Source organism: Armigeres subalbatus, chromosome 1, assembly GCF_024139115.2.
Source record: "Armigeres subalbatus isolate Guangzhou_Male chromosome 1, GZ_Asu_2, whole genome shotgun sequence".
NCBI classification, from domain to species: domain Eukaryota; kingdom Metazoa; phylum Arthropoda; class Insecta; order Diptera; family Culicidae; genus Armigeres; species Armigeres subalbatus.
In genome coordinates, this window is record NC_085139.1 from 34,089,983 (window position 1) to 34,116,782 (window position 26,800).

Sequence of the window (26,800 nt, forward strand, 5' to 3'; positions counted from 1 at the left end):
ATAATCGGCCCAACGATAATCAAACTGAGTTCTATCGAAAGATTGTTGAAACTGCAGCGGTAGAACCACCGACGAAGTAGAACCATCCTTATGTCGACCTCGATTAGAGGATGAGCCATATCGGCAACAACCATTTGTTCCTCTGCTTACGAAACGCTGCAAACCCTGCAAACAGGCAACGTCCTATAGCTTACAAGAGCTAAATCAAGAATCCTGTTGCTAGTGTTAGCCATGAAGTTTGTTTGTGTCAAACCATTGAAACACAAACCATCGTAAAGGGCATTCCCTACTCGTGTGAGTCTAGAGCAGCTAGTATCAGTCTTGAAGATTTCCTGGATTTGGCTGGCGTGCTGCGAACCCTGACGGAAGATTTTCCAGAAGAGGAAGAGGACGAGGTGAAGTTCGACAAAGAAGATCGAAAAGCGAAAAGCATGATCGTTGGATTCTTGGCGGATGAGGTTCTGGAAGTCTTCCGGGACAAAGACAGCGCGAAGGATATGTGGTCAAGCCTGAGCCACGTTTTCGCAAAGAAGTCTGTGGCCAGTCAAATGCTCCTGTGGAAACAGCTTGGTCGCCTAAGGATGAAGGAGGGAGCATCGATGCGGTCCCACCTTTTGGCGTTTGACGATTTGGTAAGACAACTCAAAACGGCCGGTGCGAAGTTTAAGGACGGAGATCTCGTATCCCAGCTTTCCTAAGTTTACCGGACTTGTACGATCCCCTTGTAACGGCGCTGGGAGACATTAAGGAAGAGGACCTCAATTTGGATTTGGTCAAGCATCTGTTGCTCGCGAAAGAGCAAAAACGTGTGGACCGTATGGACGAGACCGTCGACGACAGGCCGGTGGCGTTTGCGGGCCATCAGCGTTACAAGCGTGGTGACAAATTCAAGGCAAGTGCCACAAGTGCGGCCAAATCGGCCACATGAAGAAGGACTGCAGGAAGAAGGACAAGGAAGTGCATACTGCCATGAGCCAGAAAGGGGTGACTTTTATGGTAAACCGTGACTAGCCTTCCACGTCAAACGGTGACGTCATCCATTTCAAGCTGGATTCGGGCGCAAGTGACCATTTGGTGAACGAGAAAACGTTTTTCCATTCGGTCGAAAGACTGTCGTGCCCGGTGGTCATAGAAGTGACTAAGGATCTGGTGGCGAAGGAAGAGGGCGAGATAAATGGTTACAGCAACCACGACGTACTCTTGAATATGCAAAAGGTGCTGTAAATCGCGACCTTCGCGACAATCTGCTCTCGGTGAAAAAGCTGGCAACTGCTGGCGTTGAAGTGCTGTTCCTTATGGGCAAAGTGGTGCTAAAGAAGGATGGCAATATCATCGCTAGCGCTTGATATTAAGGTGAGTAGCTCCACTGCTAACCTTTGCCAGGTGCAGAAGAAGATGGCCACTGGTGTCGACTTTAAGCCAGGCCAGAATCAATTCTGCGATGCGTGCGCCCAGGGTAAGCAGGGCCGGGACCCATTCGATGGAACTCGTCAACGAGCGAACCGGCCCCTCGAGCGATCTCTTTCGGATGTTTGCGGACCCATCGATGGGACGGATCAAGATATTTTGTATCGTTTAACGACGACAAGACGCACTTCGCCATGATCTACCTGATGAAGCGGAAGTCGGAAGTCTTCGAAAAGTTCCAGGAGTATGAAGCACTGGTGACTGCGCATTTTGGTTTACGCATCTCGAAGCTTACCGTGGACCAAGGCCGTGAGTAAAGTTCGACCGTGCAGAAAAGCTTCTACAAAAAGAAGGGCATCCAGGTCGAAGCAACCGTCGCTTATACGCCTCAACAGAATGTCGTGGCCGAGCGATTCAATCGGACGCCATCAGCAGCGTTGTCGGAGGGTACCACACCGGCGGGATGTTGGATTGGATCCAAACCGGATCTGTCAAAGCTACGCGTGTTTGAATGCATGGCATACGCGTGGGTCCGCGGCCAACTCCGCAAAAAGTTGGATGCCAAGATTCAGGAGTTTCCCAAGCAACCAGAAGTTCAGATTTTACTTAAATTTACTCTTAACCGAACTAATTGGTTCACTATGGTTCACATCAAGTTCCAAGCATCCTTAACGAAACTTTAAAGTTCACTTAAAGTTCCGTTACATACAAAAAATTACTTAAAATGAGAGCTGATTAAGCCAATATAGCCCTTCATATCCGAACTTCTGGTTGCTTGGGGTCATGATCGGCAACGCTCCCAATGGATACCGCCTCTGGAACAAAAAAGCAGGAAGGGGGTGATTGCTCGTGATGTCCGTTTCGACGAAACCTGTTTTCTGTTCGCCGCTGAAAGCAGAGATGATAAACCGTTAGTAGTGCTACCATCGTACGAGCAAGAGGGGGAAAAAGAATAAGTCACTGGCGAGCCTGCGATTCCAGAGCCTGCCGGAGATGAAGAAAATTCGGACAACGATGAAGAAGACTTCGAGGATCCGGAAGTGGACGAGCCAACCGAACCAACAACGATAGACGCGTTTCTCATGGCGAGTCGTCAAGGCGCAGCGAACGGGAGCGCAGGCTACCGGGTAAGTTTCTTGATTATTTTACTGGTTTCCAAGCAACCTCTGCCGCATTTTCCCACACGCTAGATGTTCCTGAAAGCTACCATGAAGTTTTGGATCGAGACGATCGTGACGAATGGCTAAAAACCATTCAAGATGAGCTGCAGTCCATGGAGAAGAACCAGGTGTGGCGGCTAATACCATGTCCTGCCAACGTGAAGCCGTTGAAAACGAAGTGGGTCTTTCGGATTAAGGAGTACGAGAACGGACGTGCCGTGCGACGCAAGGCTCGGCTCATAGCGAAAGGTTTCCTACAGAGACCGGGGCTGGACTACGAAGAAACGTACACTCCGGTGGCCAAACTAGTGACAATCAGAATCATCCTGGCGGTAGGCGTTCACGAGAGATTCTTCTTCCACCAGATGGACGTGAAGACCGCTTTCCTTCACAGCGAGCTGAAGGAAACCATCTACATCCATCTGCTCCGGCTGCAAGCTGCAGAAGTCGCTGTATGGGCTGAAGCAATGCAACCGTAGCAAAGGAACGTTGAGACTGTCGCAGGAGTCTAGCATCACGAAGGTGCTGAATCGTTTCGGGATGAGCGAGTGCAATACAACCAGGACTCCGATGGAGAAAGGCCTCCAACTGCCACGTGGTGGACTTAATGTCGGTGAAACCTAATATCGAGAGCTGCTTGGAAGCATGATGTACATTATGCTTTGTGGTAGGCCAGATGTGTGTTACCCTGTCGGGTACCTCGGGCGGTTCCAGCAAGGTTTGTCGACCGTACATTGGAACGCCTTGAAACGTGTGGTGCGATACTTAAGTGGGACAAAACCCTTTGTCTCGAATACCAAAGGAACAGCGAAGCAGAAGCGCTCGTCGGCTTTGCTGATGCCGATTGGGCAGCCGACCTTCAGGACCGAAAGTCGGTAAGCGGGTTCTTCTTCAAGGTGTATGGGTGCAGCGTGTCGTGGAGCAGCAAAAAGCAATTGTCGTCAAGCGAAGCGGAGTAAAGCCTGTCCACGTTAAATCTTGGACACTCATCTTCCAAAGCGATTTTTAAAAATATTCGCCAACTACTGAGACGATCTATTTTCATGACAGATGAATGTTTCCGATATATGTGATGCTTCCAATATATTTTGGTTCTCGTTGCAATTGATGAAATGTTGATGAATAGATTGGATATTATCCATGTGTCCGAAATTTAACGTGTACAGGCTTTATGTCGCTCTTAAGTGCAGCAGCGACAGAGGCCGTATGGATCAGCGGCGTCTTGGAAGTTCTGCATGTTGCTGCCAACCTGTTGACCATTTTCGAGGACAGTCGTGGCTGTGTGTGCATGGCCAAAAACCTGGAGAGCAAGAGGACCAAACACATCGACTTGAAGCATCACTTCATCCGGGATCTGGTCGAGAAAGGTACGCTGAACGTCGAATCCATTTGCACTCGTGATCAACTGGCTGATCTGTTCACGAAGTCTCTGGAAGCCACCCAATTCCAACTGCTGACATCAAACCTAGGAATGTCGGATTGAGAGGGGATGAAAACATGTGAAAAACAAAGTAACCTGGGACTGCCGAGACCCTCGTTAACCGTCGTTGACAGAATAACAACAGACAATCGAGGGTCGTCGTCAAGGTAACCATAGCAACAAATAAACAACCAAAGGGTATTAAAAGGAAAATTTTCACCCATGCTAATTCAGTTCTATATCAACCAAGTACTAAGTTATTTTTAATAAACCTAGTTCTAACCGTGTTAAATCCGTGTTTCTCTGCTACAAGTCATACCTACAAGAATATTACTCCAACACTCACAGCACAGTCACTTACTTTAATTTTCACCCACAGTTGGTCAAGACATTCGCTAACTGGAGTAGGATTAACACAGGAACGCAGTGCAGATGAAACAACAATTAATACACCTCCTCCTGTAGTTTTCCTATACTATTAAGCGCGTTCCGATCAGTTTCGTACACCGTGAAAGAGTCCCTGAAAAGTTGTGTAGATAGGATGCAATCATCAAGCCAAGTCTCAGTTAATACGATGACGTCGTATTTTGCATCCGAAGCTGCTAAAAAGAATGAGTCGATCTTAGTGCGAAGACCCCTCACATTTTGATAATACACCCGCAACTCTGACAGAGAGGTAGTGGACACAACGTTGCGAACAGATTTCTGGAAGTTTCTTGGACGCATACGGGCATAAGCACTACTTAAATCTGGAGACCTGGATTCTGAAGCTTGCTTGAGCGTACTTGCCTGACGATTGCTGTTTGAAGGCCTCTTTACCTGGCTCATACACAGGGCCGGGACGACTGCTGAGCGCTGACTGGGTTGGCTCGACTGTGATGAGCGGATAGAAACCTTCCACAAGACTGGAGGTAAGTGTGCGTCCCGGTGTCCGATCGAAGTGATATCTAGCTGGATGAAGTGTTGTTGGGTTTTGGCTGGAATCGGGAATTTTTTTTCAGGAGATGAACCGATCGTATTGGAAGAGTACTTGCCTGAAAATCGTTGCTGGAAGGTCTCATCACCTGCCTCAAACACAGGGCTGGGGCGGCTGAAGATCGTTGGCTGCATTGACTCAACTGTGAGGAGCGGATAAGGACCTTTTACAAGGCTAGTGGCAAGTTTGCGTCCCGGTGTCTGATCCTGAAAATTTTCAGCTTAATGAATTTCAGTTGCTTCTCACCGGAGGTGCATATCTTACTGAGTTCTCCTTGTCAGGATGGGCTCACAACAGCGTCTGTTCTCCATGTTAGGGGCGGCTGCCCATCGTCCGAGTGTCAGCGAGGGACTCTAAGTGAAACTGTGCACCATGGTACACCGGGAATAAGGAGGAATGGTCCTTTAGGGGGTTTGGTGTCAGGCCCTGCAAGCCAGCCTTTAAAAAAACATACGCAACGAACAATCAACAAGAGAGTACGGACCGGAACCATCGGCGAAGATCACTGCGACGAAAAGGGGCTAGCGATTGGAAACTCGGTTCGTGGAACTGCAAATCTCTCAACTTCATCGGGAGCACACGCATACTCGCCGATGTGCTCAAGGACGGTGGATTCGGCATCGTAGCGCTGCAGGAGGTTTGTTGGAAGGGATCAATAGTGCGACCGTTTAGAGGTAATCATACCCTGGGCCCCTGGAATACAGTCAAAGCAGCCATTAAGGTGATTATACAATCAAGCCAAGAGGTGAATTTCCAATTCACCACACGGTTTCTACTCATATTATGAAAAGTTCAAATCTAGCGTAATAATGTTCGTACAATGCTGAAATTAAAGTCGATTATTTAGCATAAGTAAGCAAACGATCTACGGATGATTCATCTCCATGGGCGTTGTGGTTCTCTCAATTCGTGCACTTGAAGAATCTGAGTGCGAGGAGATGGAACAGCTGTGCCGTTCTCAAGAAACACGCTAGTTCTATCAGTTGCCTAACGCATCCCGCAAAGGCTTCGTGCCGCGAGCCGAAATGTGCAGGGATAAGGATGGAAGCGTCTTGACGGACGAACGTGTGGTGATCGAAAGGTGGAAGCAGCACTACGAGGAACATTTGAATGGCGCTGAGAGTACAGGCAGTGAAAGTCAAGGCAGCGGAGGAGATGACTACGTCAGTTCAGCGGACGATGAAAGCCAAGCAATCCCCACCTTGAGGGAAGTTAAGGATGCCATCCAACAGCTAAAGACCAATAAAGCACCTGGTAAGGATGGTATCGGAACTGAGCTCATCAAAATGGGCCCGGAAAAGCGGCCACTTGCCTGTTCAAACTGATAGTTAGAATCTGGGAAACTGAACAGCTACCGGAGGAATGGAAGGAAGGGGTTATATGCCCCATCTACAAGAAAGGCGACAAGCTGGAGAGTGAGAACTTTCGAGCGATCACCATCCTTAATGCCGCCTACAAAGTGATATCCCAGATCATCTTCCGACGTTGTTGTAACGTAATGGTGGTCTTATCAACAGTTTTTGGCGACTGTCAGGTGAATTTCGCTCGACTATCTCACGAACTGCACTCCCCTCCGTTTAACTACCCCCGAAAGGCGGGCCTTAGCGGACACACAAGCTCAATTTTGGTCGCACCGCGATCCACAACAAAATCGATGGAACCCCAATTCGACTCCGCTAGTCGTCACACAATTCCAGCCCGTACAAAAAAGCGCCTACGCACTGGAAGTCCAACGCGAATGGCGAACGTTAGTCGTGTGCAAAAATTATAGACTCCGGCAAATGGAGAGAATCGCTAAAGTGTCAGACGCACTGACCGAAATAAGCAGCTACCTGGAAGACATCAAAAGATTCTGTTTCAAGCACTTCACTTTACCACTGTTCTCAATTATTACCTTCAGCAAACTTTGAAGAAACACGTTTTACTTTGTAGAAATACTTAAATTGTTCGGAACTTGGAAACCGCTCTTCCTCTAGTGCGAGCGAAAATGAACGAGCTTAAGGATTTTTACCTTCAAGAATCCTTGAAGGACAATTGCTGGTTATGTACATAGATTCAAATGGCGATATCAATTTGGCGCCTTCCCAGGATCGAGCAAATGGTTGAAAAAGAGCTATCTACTTTCTACCATTACTGCACTCATTGAAACAGTATACCACTTTGCTTAGTCGAGACGCAAACCGCTCGAAAGATATTTTAGTTACTAAACTAAACTAAACTAAGTAACTAAAATATCTTTTCCAGAGACAGTCAAATAGTCGGGCAAATACAAAAGATATTTTAGTTACTAGATAAAGATTGTCGCTGTCGTCGCTGTCCGGAATATCTTTTGCTGGCAAGGATAGGGGAGCTAAATGTCAAAGAAGGAAAATCCATACGATTTGACAGCTTGGTACCCAACATGTTCCGGACAGCAGAACAAAGGGAACCGAAGCGACAATCTTTATCTAGTAACTAGGACTGTGCAAATATCGATAAAATCGATAATATCGATATTATCGGATGAAATTTATCGATACGATATCCGATATCATTGAACTCAAATATCGACGATATCGATAATTTTTTGTAATCGATTTATATAATGTTGATCTCAATAATTTAACTAAAAACTACATACACTGGCTCACTGACTGCTCACTCACAGTACTACATCCATTAAAACATATGTAGCAAGCCCATCACCTTTTTTGAAATGTCCATTGTGTCTGATATTGAGAATTCGGGCTCATCAGTACCCGCTAAGTGGAAAGGCAGAACGCATGAACGATAAAGCTTCACCTCGACAGGAAATCATAATAAACCACAGGCGGTGAAAGTTGAAACTGAGTAGCCAAACTTGGGTAAAAAAAACTGATAATCATTGTCGTTTGCGGTGTTTTACCGAGATGGGTAAGAGCGACTAAAATTTTCAAATTGTTTTGTGACAAAATAGAGTTTACAAACGTGATAAAATCGATATCCGATATTTTCAAACCCGATATATCGCCGATACCGATATATCACCAAACGAATATCGTCGATATCGATAAACTTCCATTGTGCACAGCCCTACTAGTAACTAAAATATCTTTTGCAAATACTGATTATATTATGGTCTCGTTTTGGACTGTGAATCGTCAAGCCGACTTAACGAGTTCAAGCATTATTTTGCTTAAAAAGAAAAAAACGTCCAAAGCTAATTAAATTCAAATAATCTAATAATTACAACAAAAAATTAAGCAAAAAGATAATTGATGACTAATAATTAAGCTTCAACTCATTTCAATGATATTTTACTTAAAAGGATAAAAACGTCAAAGCTATTAATTAATTAAAAATAATAATCTAATTTCATAATATATTTACAAATGATTTTGCTTAAAAAGATAAAAACGTCTAAAGCTTCAAGCAAATCCAATAAAATTATTTCGAAAAATCTACACAACGTTACAATGAACATTGTCGGCCGAACATTTGCAAAGGTGGCAGAACTGTACTGTAGCGCTAATATTGCGAGGGCTTCCGGAATCGTTCAATCCTCTAACGACAGCTTTGGAAGCGCGTAACGAGGATGCCATCACCCTGTAGTTAATGAAGGTGAAGTTGAGGTTTGAAGCGGATAAGCAACGTAAACGGTCCAGTTCAGACGAACAAGCGCTACGGATGAGCGGGAATAGTGCATCGCAGAAAAGTCTCGTGTGCGGTAAGCCAGATCGTCGAAAGCGAAATTGTAAGCTGTTCCTGTCGGAAAGCGGCGAAAAAGCAGATCCGATGAAAGGTGCGGTCTGGGCTGGTATGCTTGAAACTAGTGCGTGAGTGATCGATTCGGGCGCCACGTCGCATTTGTCGAAAAATCGCAGTTCTTTTGTTCGTTTCGATGAGAGTATCCGTCCAGAAACTAGTCCGCCCTGGGACTAGAAGGAAAATTGATTTCCGTACCAAAACTCGCGGAAAAAGGTGTTCGTGCGGAATTCAATGCACAACAGTGTAATCTGGTAGGTATATGATGGGTCATGTCGATGAGGAATGCTCAGCAAGGTCCTGCATACCTGCATATCAGAGCGCCGTTGGGCTAGAAGTGCAACGTCATTAGCCAATTCAAAATCGTTCAGTTATTCTGTATTTTCGTTTTATTCATACGGAAGTTTCGGTAGTTTCGACGAATGATCACAGCCAGCAATCTCCTTAATTTCATCATTCAATAAATAGTACTTTTATTCAGCAATGCATTCCGTTATTGCAATCACTACTGTATAAAGAATATTATAAGAAATATGTTTACCTTCTTATTTTTCCTTTTTTATTTGCTGGAGTAACCTTCTACAAGTCGACTTCAAATAATCGACTTTGTTGTTTTTTGTTCACATTAAAATTCGTTTTGTATTATTATTCCTTTTTGCTTCCCTTTTCGTTCCCATGTTACTGACTGTAGATACAATATATATAATTATTCATATTTGAATATTTAGATGAACCCTTTTCTGTGTATATAATATTTAGATTTTCAATTCATGGATTAGATTTTCTCTCTGGTTGCATCGTCTTGTTTTACGTCGCTGCTGCGATTGCGACCTCACATTGAAATTTTTGTCGTGTTTGTCTAAGCTTGATAGAAGGAGACTTTTTGATTTTGTTTGCTAACAAAACTTTTGTACAACTCTTTTGCAACCAATTATTCTAACGCAATTTGAAAAACACAATTCAGAATAAAATAGAATGTAGCAAATTTCCGTGAAAAATATGGCATTTTCTATATCTTGTTAGATTGATTGTAGTTCAAGAGCTGTATCAAACCACTAAGTGAGCAACTTCGTAATCTCATTTTGCCATCTTCTACTCGTGTGAAAACCTTCATGAAACGAAGAAAAGGCTGATTCCGAGATCGAATATAAATACTATTTTAATATAATATAAAAATGAATAGCACTCATCATGCTCACACTCTATACGTATAATCCTCTGCATTTTCTAATGCTTATCGTGCACAATGCTTCACTCCTGCGTATCAAAAGTTAAAACCTAAAACGAAAACACAGCGAACATAGGCCTAAGTTCATTCGTAAACGGGCAAGAGATGCGTTTTTTCTCACTTTCTCACTGAAAACACAAGCTAAATGGATGTTGTTAGTACTTTTCTAGCGAACACGGACAACACTCAGTTATGAATCCCAAAATGTGGATCCGGAAGTAACTAAAAAATGCTTTAAATTTACGAATTGCATGCTTCAGAACCAATTTAGAAGCCCTCTATTCCACTGCTTGTGGTTTGGTCAGTCTTTTCGCGCCCCGACTGGGCGGTCCCTTCGGCTTGGAAAACTGCGGTCGCAGGTTCAGCTTCCGGGGATGTAGCTCTTCGTAGATGAACTCTTCCGTCAGCTCCTCACCGTTGTCGATTTCGATCTTCTTCGTTATCTCGATGCCGTGCTTTTCGATCGTGGCCGAGAACGGACCCTTACAGCTGGAGTACATCATGCGCTCCCGGATCGAACAGGTGTAGCCCGGCATCGAGTAAACGAACACCATACTGTCCAGGTGGTTTCCTTCGTGCTGGTGCTTGAACAGATAGAGATGGTATCGCGCGTGGTCCGTTGGGATTTGTGATGGCAGCTTTAGAATGTCGATATTGGCCGCGTTGACAATGTGAATTTTCTCTTCCTCCAAATCGATCCGGAACTGCAGATAGTTGTAGGCGCCCCGTCGCATGTCGGACAGGGCTTGGCTGGTTGGCTCGGAGATCGGACAGTTGATGCCTCCAAGTGTCTGCTGTTTGGTATCGATACCGAAGTCTGTCTTTACCTCACTTTTGCGGATCTCTGCTAGTTCCTCCTCCCGGCTAGTCAACGGAGCCGGCGCACTGAAGTCTACCTTGTGCTTCTGGTAGCCTCGAAGAGTGGTTTCCTCCTTGGCGGTAGCGTTCAGTTCTTCCTTGATGTGGCCGGAACCGAACTCCAGCTTGAGCGTGGCCTTGGTTGAAGCGTACAGCATCTTCTGCCGCACCGTGGCCGCTTCCGGTACCCAGCTCAGCAAGAGCCATGCGTATCCGGTGGGAATCTTGTAGTCAAGTCTAGAATTGAAATGTAAATGTTGAGGTATTAGGTTGGGATGGAAATATATATCTTTTTTGTCTTTCTCGTAAACTATGTGTATTATGTTTATTATATAAGGGTTTACCGCCCCTGGACTGCATCATCCCATGAAAAACAAAGCAATGAGAAGAAATTTAATTTGTTTCCTATTTTTGTGATTCTTTTGCAGCAGTGAGCACGCATGTAAGCAAAAAGAAGCGACGAAATTGGTGCACACGCTCATAACCAAGTAACCAAAAGTTACTTTAAGAGTACGTTATTCGCAATCAGCTTCACTGAGCTGCTTGGGTAGTCATTATGATATTTTGGAGCTCTTTGGAAGAATCAATGGGGAAACGGAACAAATTTAGGATTTTTTAGATAACGACGGAACAGCACAATAAGGTCTAAAAAACGGGAAACGGAAATTCAGCCAGCATGCCGGACGCAACCGCCATCATGGCGATCCAAATGGACTTGACAGTTCGAAGCGAAGAAGAATAAAAACAGTAGGTACACAGGTGATTTCTTCTTCTTCTTCATTGGCATTACATCCACCATTGGATCATTGCCGCCTCGCAGTTGGTGATTATTAAGCACTTCCACAGTTATTAACTGCGAGGTTTCAGGGCCAAGTTATTTCTGCATTCGTATATCATGCGGCTAACACGATGATACTTTTATGCCTAGGGAAGTCGACACAATTTCCAATCCGAAAATTGTCTGGACTGGCGCTGGGAATCGAACCCAGCCACCCTCAGCATGGTCTTGCTTTGTAGCCGCGCATCTTATTGTCATCAATTGAATTTGCTTAGCAAAAGCTTGAGCAGAAAATGGGAAATCTTTGGTCGGCGCTTGGTGCGATTAGGCAGAACCCCAGCCAACTGATTTGCAAGCGATACTTCAATCGAGTGCAATCAGTTTTTGATTTCCATCTCTCACGTGCAGCATTGAAAATCGCGAAGCGAATCTTTGCTTCTGTTTTAAGCGCGCCCGGAACTTGTGATAATTTTGTTTTTGCCTTTCGCGTATACTAAGTAGACGTAAAAAAGGCTATATGATCACTCCAAAACCGAACTTTTGATAGATGGCTCGGAGACCCATAGTGTTATATGCCAATCGACTCAGCTCGACGAATTGAGGTGATGTCTGTATGTGTGTTATTTATTATTATTTTTTATTTAATTTACATCTAAAAGATAACACTGAATCAACAATTTGACGACACAATACACGGTTCGAGGCCGCATCTCTCCATCTTCGAATGTGCCCCATGCTCGCCAAATCGTTTTGCACCTGCCCACCTCGCTCGCTGTGCTCCACGCCGTCTAGCACCTGCCGGATTGGAAGTGAACACCATCTTTGCAGGGTTGCTGTCCGGCATTCTTGCAACATGCCCTGCCCATCGCAGCCTTCCGGCTTTAGCTTTCTTCTGGATACTCGGTTCGCCGTAGAGCTGAGCGAGCTTGTGATTAATTATTCGCCGCCACACACCGTTTTCTTGCACGCCGCTAAAGATGGTCCTAAGCAACCGTCTCTCGAATACTCCGAGTGCTCCTCGAGCATGTTTCATGTCCGTAAAGGACTACCGGTCTTATCAGCGTCTTGTACATGACACATTTGGTGCGGTGGTGAATCTTTTTTGGCCGCAGTTTCTTCTGAAGTCCGTAGTAGGCCCGACTTCCACAGATAATGCCCCTTCGTATTTCACGACTAACATTGTTATCAGTCGTTAGCAAGGATCCAAAGTAGCCGAATTCCTCGACCACCTCGAAGGTGTCCCCGTTTATCGTAACACTGCTTCCCAGGCGGGCCCTGTCGCGCTCGGTTCCGCCCACAAGCATGTACTTTGTCTTCGATGCATTCACCACCAATCCAACTTTTGTTGCTTCACGTTTCAGGCGGGTGTACAGTTCTGCCACCTTTGCAAATGTTCGGCCGACAATGTCCATGTCATCCGCGAAACAAATAAATTGACTGGATCTGTTGAAAATCGTATCCCGGCTGTTACACCCGGCTCTCCGCATGACACCTTCTAGCGCAATGTTGAACAACAGGCACAAAAGTCCATTATCTTGTTTTAGCCCCCTGCGCAATTCGAACGAACTGGAGTGTTCGCCCGAAATCTTCACACAGTTTGGACACCATCCATCGTTGCTTTAATAAGTCTGGTAAGCTTCCCAGGGAAGCTGTCCTCGTCCATAATTTTCAATAGTTCTACGCGGTCTATACTGTCGTATGCCGCCTTGAAATCAATGAACAGATGGTGCATTGGGACGTGGTATTCACGGCATTTTTGAAGGATTTGCCGTACAGTAAAGATCTGGTCCGTTGTCGAGCGGCCGTCAACGAAGCCGGCTTGATAACTTCCTACGAACTCATTCACTAATGGTGACAGACGACGGAAGATGATCTGGGATATCATTTTGTAGGCGGCATTAAGGATGGTGATCGCTCGAAAGTTCTCACACTCCAGCTTGTCGCCTTTCTTGTAGATGGGGTATGTAACCCCTTCCGAAATAATATAACCCCTTGGCGAAAGGTATCTAAGTATTAATATCTCGAAAATAATCATCTTAATCAAAAAACTATTGGGTAGGGTTAGTAGCAGACACCTTCCTACATCAGTTCATCCAGAGATACCGATACATGCGGTTGTGTCTTTTCTCAAGCGGATTTATTTTCACACCGTCGCGACCTTTTCTTAGTTAGCGAAACGTACATAACTATTGATTCCACCGCGCCGAATCGTCCAAAATTCGCGGCGTATCGAATCGTTTAATCATAGTTATCGGTCGAAATAATATATCACATTTTATTCTCGTTTCAACTCGCATAACAATAGATTAAAGTGAGCCATTGTTCCATCGCAGAAGTAATCAAAATCAGTGCCATATACTTGTTCGGCACCTTGCACGCAAGTTATATCATTTGAACTGACGGTTAGCGCTCGAAAGCTGTAATCTTCATATGTGACAATTGTCCACACCACACAATGTCGGTAGATGCGTGTTTTCCACCCCTCATAAATGATCCTGGAGGAGGGATTCCCAGCTACATAGATGGAACATACGCTATGGACAACATCGTATATGGACCCGCTCGGCAAGCATGGGAAGTTAGCTATATTGAAAATGGAATCAGTTAACGGTAGCATGCCTGATCATCCTTTCGTGGTAAGGCAATCAATCGAAAAATTCATCAACGGTAGGATAGAGGGAGCCTTTTCCGAAGCGCAGGGACGTTCTTTCGCACTCAAAGTTAGGAGTAAACAGCATATCGATAAACTGCTCTCCATGACCCACTTAAATGACGGCACAATGGTTAAAGTAACCCTCCACCCAGGACTGAATTCTACCCGTTGTGTAATAAGTTGCCAGGCGCTTTTGGAGATCCACGAAGAGGAAGAAATATTGGCATGCTTGAAGGACCAAAACATAATTGATGTTAAACGTATTACCCGGAAGACCAATGAGGGCAGAGAACCAACTCCCACGGTTATACTCACCGTCCGAGGGACACCACGTCCCAAACACATAGATATCGGTTATATGAGAATAAAGACTCGGCCCTACTACCCTGCACCCATGATGTGCTACCAATGTCACCAATTCGGTCATACCAAGGCAAGATGCAAGCAGGAAAACATGACGTGTGGTAATTGTGGTCAGCTACACACAGTCGTCGATGGGGAGCGGTGTACCAATGCTACTTATTGTACACGTTGCAAATCCGACGGCCATGCAATAGGAAGCAGAAGGTGCCCTGCATACCAATCGGAAGATGCTATCCAGCACATAAGGGTTGACCAAGGCATCCAATATCACGAAGCAAGGAAGATCTTTGAGGCAAATACCGGTGTCCGCTCTTTTGCTGGCGTTGCTTCTTTTGGTAAGGATAAACTAATATCAGACCTCAAAGCCCAAGTTGATACACTCTCTAGCCAAATGACTGAAAAAGATGCGACGATTCGGGTACTTCAAACTTCATCGCAAGCTGATCAATCCTCGAACATCATCAATGAGCTTCAGGGTCTCAGAAGTCTAATATCCGATCTGAGAAGTCAAATAGATTGCCGAGATCAAAGGATTCATACGCTGGAAGAGACCATCCAAAAGAGCTCTAGATTAGACACCGTGAGGAAGCACGGCACTATCGAAGACCTCGTCGCTAGGGTGTCCTCACTCGAATCATCAGCGGCGAAGAAAGATGAGCAGATCCATGCCCTTAGAAACGAGAACGATGCATACAAGAAACTTTACGCTTCCTCCAACCAGTCATCCTGCACCAGCGAAAAACAAAAGAAAAGCAAAAAATCCGAGAAAGCATCCTCAATCCCTGCCCAACAAAATACATCGTCAGTATCAACGAAGAAGACATTTTCGGATTCCATTGCTGAAAACTCCCGCAATGTAAATCCGAGCATTAATCAATCTACCGGAACATTAGACACAGGAGCCAAGCCAAAACTGAGAAAGAAACTTGCAGTAACAAACAGCCTTGAGTCAGAAGCAAAACGGACGAAGCCCGATAACTCAGCTATGTATATTTCCGACACAGAAGATATGTATCTTTCCCAAACCAACTACATCTCCCAACCATCCCCCGACACCTTCAACACAATGGACGAACGTTCGCCCTCCGATGACTATGATGTTTCGTCAATCGAACCGTCCGGCGAGGAGAATGAAACGCTGTCTTAAATGATCGTCCTAGTCACTGCTTCTCCCTTACTCCTAACCCCTTCTACATTTCTACAATGTATCCCAAAAAGCACATTGGAGTCGAAAAACTCAACAAGCAAAATCAAGAAGACGATTCAAATAACAGCAATCAACAACAGCCGCAGTCACCTATTGAATTCGGAGCTCATATACCCGATGAAGCTGATAAAAAAGCTGATGGTCATAGTCAGCCAGGATCAAGAATCTCTAATCAGTTCCCGTTAGCCGCCTCCAAAATAAAAATTAATGAATGCTCTATCGGGTCACGTGATAACTTCACTCTCCCCCACAAGGATTTCCAGGAAGGAAATGTCAAACACATTCATGTACGAAATGGGTCGCGTGATAACCTCACTCTCCCCCATGTTGACATCGATGGACAGGAACAATTAAACCCGTTATACCAGCAGAATATCCCAAGCTTACCGGAACCGTTCGTCAGTAAGTGCAGTTGGGAGACGATTATTAACCAATGCTATCCTATCTAAAATCAACCATTCGGTGGTCATAAACCCTATCCCACCAGATGCCCTAACGGATTCCCAGAAATATGACTCATGGCAGGCGAAAGGTCGCAATATTGGGACACCCGTTTGCCGGCCCCTCATGGGCACTGCACAGTCTCCCTACGAATCGGTCATTTTTGCAGCATGCAGAATGGCCTCCTATATCAGTCATACCAAACGAAATATCATCCTCCTCAGTACCGGCTTTGTCATCACAAAAAACAAGATGTGAACAACCGCAAACCAGCATCACAAATGCCGCCACCATAGCGTCAAATGAATCTGCAACATCCTTCTCCAGCCCTGTATTCCACACACCAGCTCAAAATACAGACCCCTGCCGTATCGCTCAAGACAATCCCGCCGCTTTCAGAACTAGAAGATCCCCTTTTGCCTTGCAGTGGAATATTAATGGTTACTATAATAACCTGCCAGATCTGGAGAATCTCGTTCAAAACTACAAACCCACTATTCTGGCAATTCAAGAAATCCACCGAGCTAATATCAACGGACTAAACCGTACATTGGGAGGACAATACCAGTGGGTTCTCAAGAGCAAAGAAAATATTTTTCACTCGGCGGCCATAGGAGTCCTGACACCAATTCCTTTCACCACCATCCAGCTGCCCACAGATCTTCCCATCGTGGCAGTCAAACTGGAGTATCCAATACCAATAACGGTCTTATCCGCCTATCTGCCGTGCGGCAAAATTACACATCTGAAAGATACTCTCACAGAACTTCTCAGGGGCTTGAATGGCCCTATCTTGTTCCTCGGGGATGCAAATGGTCACCATCCGGCATGGGGTAGTCCCAAAGTTAACACCAGAGGATCCACTTTAATGCAAGTAGTAGAGGCATTGAATTTCATTGTCCTCAACGACGGGTCAATTACATACACCAGTGGACAAAGAGAATCCTCAGTTGATGTATCTTTCGCCAGCGCAAATGTGGTCAACAGACTGCTCTGGAACGCTGAGGATGACACCATGGGCAGTGATCACTACCCCCTGCTGATTTCCCTAGACAAGATGCCATTAGAAATATCACGCAAATCAAAATGGAAATATAACCAAGCCGATTGGACTCTCTTCCAGGAGTCTGTTACTGATTCCCTGTTGAATTCGCACGGAAACGAAATCCAGGACTTCGTAGAATCCCTTCACCGAGCAGCTCTATCCGCAATCCCCAAAACCAGCTCAAAACCGGGAACTAAATCACTTCAGTGGTGGTCACCCGATATAAAGGCAGCAGTGAAGGCTAGAAGAAAGGCTTTGAGGAGGGCAAAACGACTTTCGATGGACCATCCTATGAAGGAACAAGCGCTCGCTGACTTCAGAGCCAAGCGAAACGAATGTCGCCAAATAATCCGTGATGCTAAAAACGCAAGCTGGGAAAATTTTCTGAACAGCATTAACGCCAATCAAACGACCAGCGACCTCTGGAACAAAGTCAATTCTCTGAGTGGTAAGCGCAAATCCCGCGGAATGGCAATAAAGTTAAACGGAACGATTACACGGGATCCGGACACCATCGCTAATGCAATGGGAGAATACTTCGCATCTCTCTCAGCACTCGAAGGATACGATGAACGTTTTCGTCGTATTAAACAAGTATCTGCAACCTCTCTGAACGACATTCAAATATTGGAAGATGTAGAGTGTTTAGAGATTAATCAGCCATTTCGCCTCCGAGAACTGGAATTAGCTTTGACCAAATCTAACGGACGATCAACCGGTCCTGACGATGTAGGGTACCCTCTCTAAAAATTACCACCGGTTGGCAAGATTACATTAGTGCGGCATCTTAACGATTTATGGGAAAGTAACTGTATCCCGAACAGTTGGAAACACAGCCTGGTTGTCCCAATCCAGAAACATGGCACATGCGGTAGAGAAACCAAAGATTTTAGGCCGATCTCGCTCACGAATTGTATCTGCAAAGTGGTGGAGAGGATAGTAAATCGCCGGCTAATTCATTACTTGGAAAATAACGACTATATTGACCATCGGCAGCACGCCTTCCGACCCGGACATGGGACAGGCACATATTTTGCTACCCTCAATCAAGTACTCCGAGATGCCAATGAAGCTGAACAGCACGCAGAACTTGCCACGTTGGATATAGCAAAGGCTTACAATCGAGCCTGGATGCCCGATGTCTTAGCCCAGCTGCAAGAATGGGGCCTCAAGGGACATATTATGCACTTTCTCAAAAATTTTCTTCAGAATCGTTCTTTCCAAGTATGCATTGGAAACAACCGCTCGAATCACTTCCGAGAAGAAACAGGCGTACCACAGGGGTCGGTCATAGCCGTCACCCTGTTTCTCGTTCGAATGAACGGAGTATTTCGAAACCTGCCAAAAGAAATACATATATTTGTATATGCGGATGACATCGTCCTGCTCGTTATGGGATGCACCGTAAAAGCTCTTCGAAGGAAACCTAAGGCAGCCTTGAATGCAGTGTTGCGGTGGACCACCTCCGTGGGCTTCCTCCTGAGCGTGGAAAAATGTGCCTACACTCACGTATGTCCGTCCAATCATCGAGTCCTTCATTCTCCTATTCACATCGATGGTAGGATCCTGCCTTTTAGAAAATCGATTCGAGTACTGGGGGTACGCATAGATCGACACCTATCCTTCAACGAACATTTCAACGAAGTAAAGGAGAAATGCCAATCTAGACTCAATCTACTACGAACGCTCGCCAGAAGACATCATGCAACGAATCGATCGGTACGGATGCGTGTTAGCAAGGCGGTGATCGATTCCCGACTAACATATGGCATCGAATTGGCCTGTCTAGCATCCGACAAGCTGGTAAGCAAGCTGGCCCCCGTTTACCACCAGTCCATTAGAATCACATCAGGTCTGCTTCCCTCTACTCCGGGAATGGCAGCCTGCGTAGAAAGTGGAAGACTACCCTTCGATAAGTTTATCACCTCCATTGTATGTAAAAGAGCCGTTAGCTTCGCCGAAAAAACTACTGGATCACTGGAAGGAGTTTCCCTCCTGGAGGAGGCGAACAGACTCCTGAGAATCTCTGCCAACCAAGAGCTCCCGCCGGTAGCCGAGGTCTATTGGTGCGGTAGTAGGAGTTGGATCTCCCCTAGACTACTTGTCGACATGGCAATTAAAAACAAGTTGAAGGCCGGATCCAACTCTTCGGCGCTAGTAAGATCCGTACTGGAGTTACAACATTCAAAATATGTCAATCGCCAAATTCGCTATACGGATGGATCTCGAGCGGGAGGAAACGTGGGAATAGGTGTATCGGACGCATTATCGGGTTTTTCCTATCAACTTCCAGTTCCATGTACCATTTTTTCCGCCGAAGCAGCCGCTATTCTTGTGGCAGTTTGCATACCTACCGATAAACAAATCGCAGTTTTTTCAGACTCCGCCAGTGTCCTGACCGCTCTACTCTCTGAAACAGCTAAACAACCCTGGATCCAGGCAATCCAGAAGTTGGCACCTAGCGGAACAGCTTTCATTTGGATCCCAGGACACTGCGGAGTGAAAGGCAACGAAAACACAGATACCCTTGCAAGACTTTATACCAGAGAAGCTCCAGCGCAAGATATAAAAAACTGTATCATGAAAGTGATCATAGATAGATGGAATATAGAATGGCTGCAATCAAGAATGCACTTCATTAGACGGATCAAAGGGGAAACCAGAATATGGGCAGATCCTCCACAGCATCGACAGCAGATCATACTTTCTCGATTACGAACAGGGCACACAAAAAAGTCCCATAACATGAGCAATGCTGCGAGTTTTAGAAACGTCTGTGATGTCTGCAACGTACTTCAAACCGTGGAACACTTCATATGCAACTGTCCTCGTTACCAAGAATCGCGAATTCAGCATGAAATCTCCGGGAGTATCAGGGATGCAGAACTAATGAATCAAATTTAAGAAAGTGTAATATTCCCCCATTTTTCACTTTTAAGAGATGAACCAGCCCAAGGCTGAAATCTCTCAAATAAAGAAAAAAAAAAAAAAAACCTTCCTACATAACTGGTACCAAATAGATTTTTGTGAAAAGTTCCTTCCATAATAAATATATAAATCTATATACATAAAAATGAATTTTAGTCTGTCTGAACCAGAGTTCAAAATAATCGAAATTTTTTGGTGAAGTCCATTTTTCTTCATTTGTCAGTTCACTTCCAACACATTCATAGTCGGCTCTGGACAGTCAATATTCAGTTGAATATTAGTCATTGAATATTTATGCACATTTTACAAATTGATAAATTATCTGAAATCTGAACACGTTTCAATTGAGTAAAGTGGTTTATCACACAGGACTGAATCCGATTTTCACCCGCGAGGCACTTTCAACGGTAAACATCAACATAAACAATGCTAATTATGTTTTTTCTGCACATAGTGAACACACTCAGTGACAGTCGAATGAATGAGTTCGTGATGTCATTCTATGTTTTGAATATTCATGCGATGTTTGTCAAAATTCGGACCGAAGTTGCTTCCCTTGCTCGTATCCCGGTCAGCACCGCGAGGAGATAGGGATAGGAGTTGCTGGATAAGAAGCTAAGAACCGCGAGATAGGATCTATTTTATTCTTTCAAGTTCGCGAAGTCCCAATGGTACACTTAAATCAGCTTTTGCCGTGCTGTCGCATCTTCATGTTAGGATGGATGAATACTGAAGAATCATTTTGATTAGATATAATATAATAATAAATACCAAACGTTTTACTATGATCAGAAAAAGTTCCTAACTAGCATTGTAAAAATCCTATTTTTATCTCAAGTGATTTTGTTATGAAATTTCAATAAAATAAGCTTCGTGACACGTATCTGCGGTTGCTTCTGATATTTTCAACAAAACATTCAATTGAATTCTAACTCAATTGTACAGAGCGCATAATTAGCGGTCTACGTTTCACATTTATAGATGGAAACCTTTGTTGATCGTTTAATCATTCAGAAGTGCAATCGTGCGTGACGGTCGAAGGGCGAGATTGGTGCTCCATACCCACGATGAAATCTTCACACATTGTAAATGCAATTTAAATGCACCCATCTGCATCAGCATTGTGTGGCTTGAAGGTTAACTGACCATTGACTAAATAAAATTTAAAGTTCTTTGTGACATGATACGTACCGATATAGAATGTAGCATGGAACATCATCTTCAACAAGGGGTTTTACGAGCGCATCGTAGTCCTTTTCCCAATCTTTTTTGACTGCTTTGTGGTCAACCAGGGTCAGTTCCTCTGCAATAGAAATAAGAAGGGGTATGTATGGTTTAATTGTTTTGTGATAATATGTGCCATATACTTTTTTTTTACTTCTATGGGCATAAAGTATTACATATTGTGCTTGCAAAATTGTGGTATCAAAATAGAACATTAAGTTTGGAGTCAACTTTGCTAATAGCCATAAGAAATATACTTGCTATTGGCCTAGATGGCTAGATGTTCCATTAAAAACCATAGCAAAGTTTCCTTTTATTTTGGGTTGATGCATCCCACCAACATGAACCGATATCAAGATGTTCAACGCTCAAAACATCTGTGTGCGAATGCAGGCACGTACTAACCAACTGATGCGAGTCAATTACAACTTCCGTTAGTTCAACTTTCCCCTTCAACAACAAAAAGCATAGTGAAACCGACAAAAATAAACACCAGCTTCAAGCAACGACGCCAGGCTGCTTGGTGGATGCGCTTCAAGTGGTTGCTTGAAGAGTAGACTCGTCGTCATCTACGGATCCCTCCCCCGCCTTACTCACCATTCTCGATGGAAACTTTGAGCACTCGAGTTTTTCCGTCCTTGCATTTTCCAAAGAACTTGAGCAGCTCTGCGTTGGCTAAAAATGAGAAACGAAAACAAAGAACCGAAATCAACTTATGCAACAATAATAAATGGGTGGGTGGTGTTTTCAATGGGGCCCATCTATCCCGTTGTTGTTTTATTCACGAATAGATAAGTCACGGGCAGCCGCTGTCGACAGCACAGGTGTGCGAATCGGATTATACGACCCCTGTTCCCTTTTGCAACACACTTTCAACACAACGGTACCAAGAAAAGCAAGAGGGTGGGTGGAGCAATATTTTGGGTGTTGTGCCATATACGATCAGATGGTTGAAAGTGGGCGGGGCGGTAGGCGGAAAGCCGACACGAAACCGTAAGCGATCAATCAGACAGAGAAAACGATGGGAAAATGATTCATTAACTCACCCTTGATTCCGGTTTGATGTGACATTTTCGGCTAGATTAAAGCGATATACTGATTGCTGGATATGAATTAAACACAGAACACTGCTATCTGCACGAGTAGAGATTGATTGGATACGAAGAAAATAAGGTTTTTAGCTTTCGGATATGGATTCACTTTCTTGTGATACAACAGCGACCGACCGAGGAGACAACTTTCTGATGAATAAAAATGGATCAATCAAGGTAACTCATTTTGCACTCACCGCATCATAACAACGGCGGCACTGTATACGCATATTTCTATTCGTGTTGTTTTGACAGAACATGTCTACGGTGGCTCGATCTGTTCGTTTCATAGCGGCAGTTTTTGCTTATTGATTGATCCATTGAGGTTTTGCAGGCGCTCACTCTCTCGCACATTGAATGACATGCACGCTCAAAACAATCAACTCGACAGCATAAAAGAATATCAAGAAAATAAATCAAGCTCTATCTGGAATAAGGGCGAAAGTATTAAAATAAATCCTCTTCACCGAATTGGGGTTTTTAGGGGTTTGTGATTATTACACTCAGCCAAGAAAACTAGTGATAATCATACGAATATCTTATGTTTATTTGCTATAAGAATATCCTGTAAACTTTATACGATTTTCTTATAAACAGCGTGTTATATGACCGAGAATGATTTTCATAAGTTTGTCTTATGAAAATATTAAGTTTATTCAGACTTCATAAAGAATTTCATAAGGGAATCTTATGAACATCAATAATTCTTGCATATGAGGGTCATAATATGTTGTGCTCTTCCACAAGACCAAATAAAAAATACTTCAAATTATTGAACACTATAATATTGTATTTTTCTAGTGTAAAGTTTCATTTTTTATACTGAGATTTTTAACTAGCTTACAGTAATATGTACTACAGTCGCGATTCGTTGGTTGGGCCACGACCTCGGCCCAACTAACGGATTCGGTTTTTTAGTTGGGTCAACTGACAGCCATTTGAACACGTGTATTTCGACTTGAACATCACAAATGATGTCCAGTGACGCCCAATCCCGTTTTCCGTGTTTACATTGAATTTTGACGTTCGGTTGCTTTTTAGTTGGGCCATGGCCCCACCAGCGGAGGCCCAACTAAAAAGTGACCCAAGTATTAAGATCCCAACCAGCGAATCTCGACTGTATTTATATTTCAAACATTTATTTATATCAATAACCTTGGGATTATTCGATTCGGGAGACCCGAAAGTCACCTGCTTAATCGGTCAGTCCTCTCGTGCTGGTGGGAAATGTTTGCTGGTATATATATAGTTACGATCCAGCTTCCATTGGCGCCACAAAGTATCCTGCACAATTTGACGGTCGATTTTCTTCGATTGACGAGCGACCAGTTCAATCAACGATTTCAACCTCTCAATTTGTCGCCGCACCAGGTCATTGTTCGTATTGCAGATGAAGTTGAAAAAATCTGTCCTGGTGGTGTCCTTTTGCATTGTTCAAGGTTCTGTAAAACATAAATTCAAGCATAATTTTTCATAACGACGTATGTAACAATTATGTGGATTCGAGAAATCCTTTGCAGAAAGTTGGCAAAACTTTTTCTAAAACTGTTTTAAAACTAAATATTTTTTCAATACTTTTTTCCGCTGGCATGCACCATTACATGACACGTAATAAGCGTGCTTCACAGCAAAGCTCAGTTCATTCAAATTCACTGTGAAAAACGATAAAATTATACATACACCGGTATGCTATACACGTACGTCGGTGTACATTGGTCGGTTTTCCATAGTGCACGATTGACGCAACTGCAGTTTTGTTTTGTTTTGCTTTTTTTTGTTACATAGGTCGCTCTCAGTTCCCATATGTTAAAGCGACGTATGTAACAGTGAGACTTCAAAAATAGAAATTTTTACATACGTCGATCGATTCGCAAAAAGATCGAATTAAATAATTTTAAGATCTGAAATCAGTAAAATCGATGCGTATTATATAAAGCCGCGTGTGATTGTCACGTTGTATTAAAAACCCCGTTTTGTTTACTTTTGTTACATACGTCGTTATGAAAAATTATGCTTGAATTATATGATTTTTTCTATCTAACAGCAGAGAGAAACCATTAACAATAGAAAACATTTACTCATCTTTGTGATCGACTTGTATAGAAATAAATCTGCGATGAGAACTGCGTCCAACAATTCCACCATGTTAACTTCTCGTTTCATACACTGAGGAAAAATTCTCGCATGATTTTCATAAGATCAGCTTAGGGACGAACTTTTTTTAGCTTTTTCCGGGTTTCATAAGACTCTTATGCATTGTATATGAAAGTGACAGCTTCGGGGTTGCGCGCCTGTTCAGCGAGCGGTTGTAATGGCCCGTTTACATATGAGCTAGTTCTAGCGGACAATGCACTATCCGACAATCCAGCTTTCCACGCTCGGTAATGGCGGCTTGTCGGTGTGTAAAAATCAATCGGTCGCTGTACTGTTTGACACTAGCTGGAGGAAAACTCACTGTCGAAAAGGCCTTTTTTCCCTTCCCCTCACCCACACGCAAAATAATCTACCCGTTAACTTTACATGAAAAATCACGTAACCGATAAATTTCACAAACACCACTAATTTTATCTGACGCATATAAAATGCAGCGGTGTAGCGTAAAATTTGAATGAAATGTTCATAAAATTCACGAATATAAACTATACGATGTACGTGAATTTCATGTCATTGAAACACTGGATGAGAACTCACTCAGCTGTCAGAATCATTCATCGCAACACCTCACAGGTCAGTGTTGTCGTTGTGTGAAAAAAAGTCCCACTTGCCCAGAAATCAATTGCTCATAAGGTTAGTACAATTTATTTCCTATATCTTTTTATATGTACCACAATAATGCATTCATATACGTTTGCAGCAAATTATCGAATCATGGTGAAATCAGCGAACAGAACGTTTTCGCTCACTTTTTGTGGCGTTCTCCTCCGGTTTCTGGCCATCAAGGGTTTAACAGCTTTTACAATTAAGAAAATCTGCCAGACGTAATTATTCATCTACACATTATATATATTTTCAATATGTACATTTCCGCTCTTAGTTCATTAATAAAAATTAGGAAAGACTTTTATTTTTCATTTTTCTTATTTGCTGCAGCAAAAAAACAATGAAATAAATTTCAAATCAACCGTCAAATCCAAGGAGCAGTCACGTAGCCTTCATGTGAAACGCTGGTGACATCCGATTGAGTGGAATTGAGTTCCTGTACCTTTGAGTCTCTTAATTTTTACGTGAAAAGTGCTGTGGAAAAAATCCACGTATATTTTCACGTAGATATGACGTGACGATTATCTTGGGTGCAGGAACGCCAGTGGGCTTTCCTCCAGCTAGTGTCAAACAGTACAGTGACCAATTGATTTTTACACACCGATAAGCCGCCATTACCGAGCGTGGAAAGCTGGATACTAGCACGAAATTAGCATAATGTAAACGCTTATTAGCGAGGACAATTCCTGTTTACATTGTGCTAATATCGCGCTAGTATTGTCGGATAGTGCATTGTCCGCTAGAACTAGCTCATATGTAAACGGGCCATAAACAAGTGCAGTCTCGGCAGTGTCACATGAAAAGGCCTATTCTCGCTTCATTCAATACCATTAGTCAATCTTATGATTCTCATAACAATTAGATATGAATCTTAATAGAGAGTATCATGATTGATGAATTCGAGAGGTAAAAAGAAGAAGACATGCGATGGTGAGAAACAACTAAATTGTTCATGGCAAAGTATGATGACGACGATTTTAAATTGTCTATATAAAATTCTAAACGATTCATAATTAAAAACAAATCAATGTAAAGTGCGAGAAAAATTAAAAGCTACATTAAGAACATCCTATTCTGATTTTTTTTCGTGTTATGCACCTAAAATGTAGTTTTTTATTTTTCTCGCACTTCACATTGATTTGTTTTTAATTATGAATCGTTTAAAATTTTATACAGACAATTTAAAATGGTCGCCATAATACTTTGCCATGAACGATTTTGTTGTTTCTCACCATCGCACGTCTTCTTCTTGTTATCTCTCGTATTCGTTAATAGATTTAATCATCATGAAAAAACCTAATACATAAATCAGAAAAGGAGAGGAAAAAATAAAGTCAAACTTGTCAAAGTCAAATCAAGTATTTATTTCCATTAATTGATGAACAGATACACATTTTTTAACATTATCAATATTTTTGCACGTAATTGATTTTTTAAATTTTTATTTGTACATTTTTCCGTAGAATTTAAATCCACGAGTTTTATTTAAAAATTTATTTCAATTGGCTCGTCAATTGGTATTAAATTTTAATTTTTAT

General features: G+C 43.3%; 1 protein-coding gene across 1 annotated transcript; it reads right to left on the reverse strand.

Annotated features, from left to right (window-relative positions):
• Positions 1–9,125: 9,125 nt before the first annotated feature.
• LOC134223834 (twinfilin) lies at positions 9,126–22,669 on the reverse strand. The gene is made up of 4 exons (XM_062703056.1): positions 22,458–22,669; positions 22,009–22,086; positions 21,379–21,490; positions 9,126–11,009 (listed from the first exon to the last, which is right to left on the reverse strand). The coding sequence occupies exons 1-4, from the start codon at positions 22,480–22,482 to the stop codon at positions 10,193–10,195; spliced, it is 1,032 nt and encodes a 343-aa protein (XP_062559040.1). The 5' UTR covers positions 22,483–22,669; the 3' UTR covers positions 9,126–10,192.
• Between the last annotated feature and the right edge of the window lie 4,131 nt (positions 22,670–26,800).

What these genes read in the sequence shown, in the direction of transcription:
- LOC134223834 (XM_062703056.1), bottom strand. Translation starts at nt 22,482, where the DNA reads ATGTCACATCAAACCGGAATCAAGG. An exon ending in ACATCAAACCGGAATCAAGG is followed by an intron (nt 22,087 to 22,457) that starts GTGAGTTAATGA and finishes TCTCATTTTTAG; the next exon opens with CCAACGCAGAGCTGCTCAAG. An exon ending in CCATGCTACATTCTATATCG is followed by an intron (nt 11,010 to 21,378) that starts GTACGTATCATG and finishes TTTCAATTCTAG; the next exon opens with ACTTGACTACAAGATTCCCA.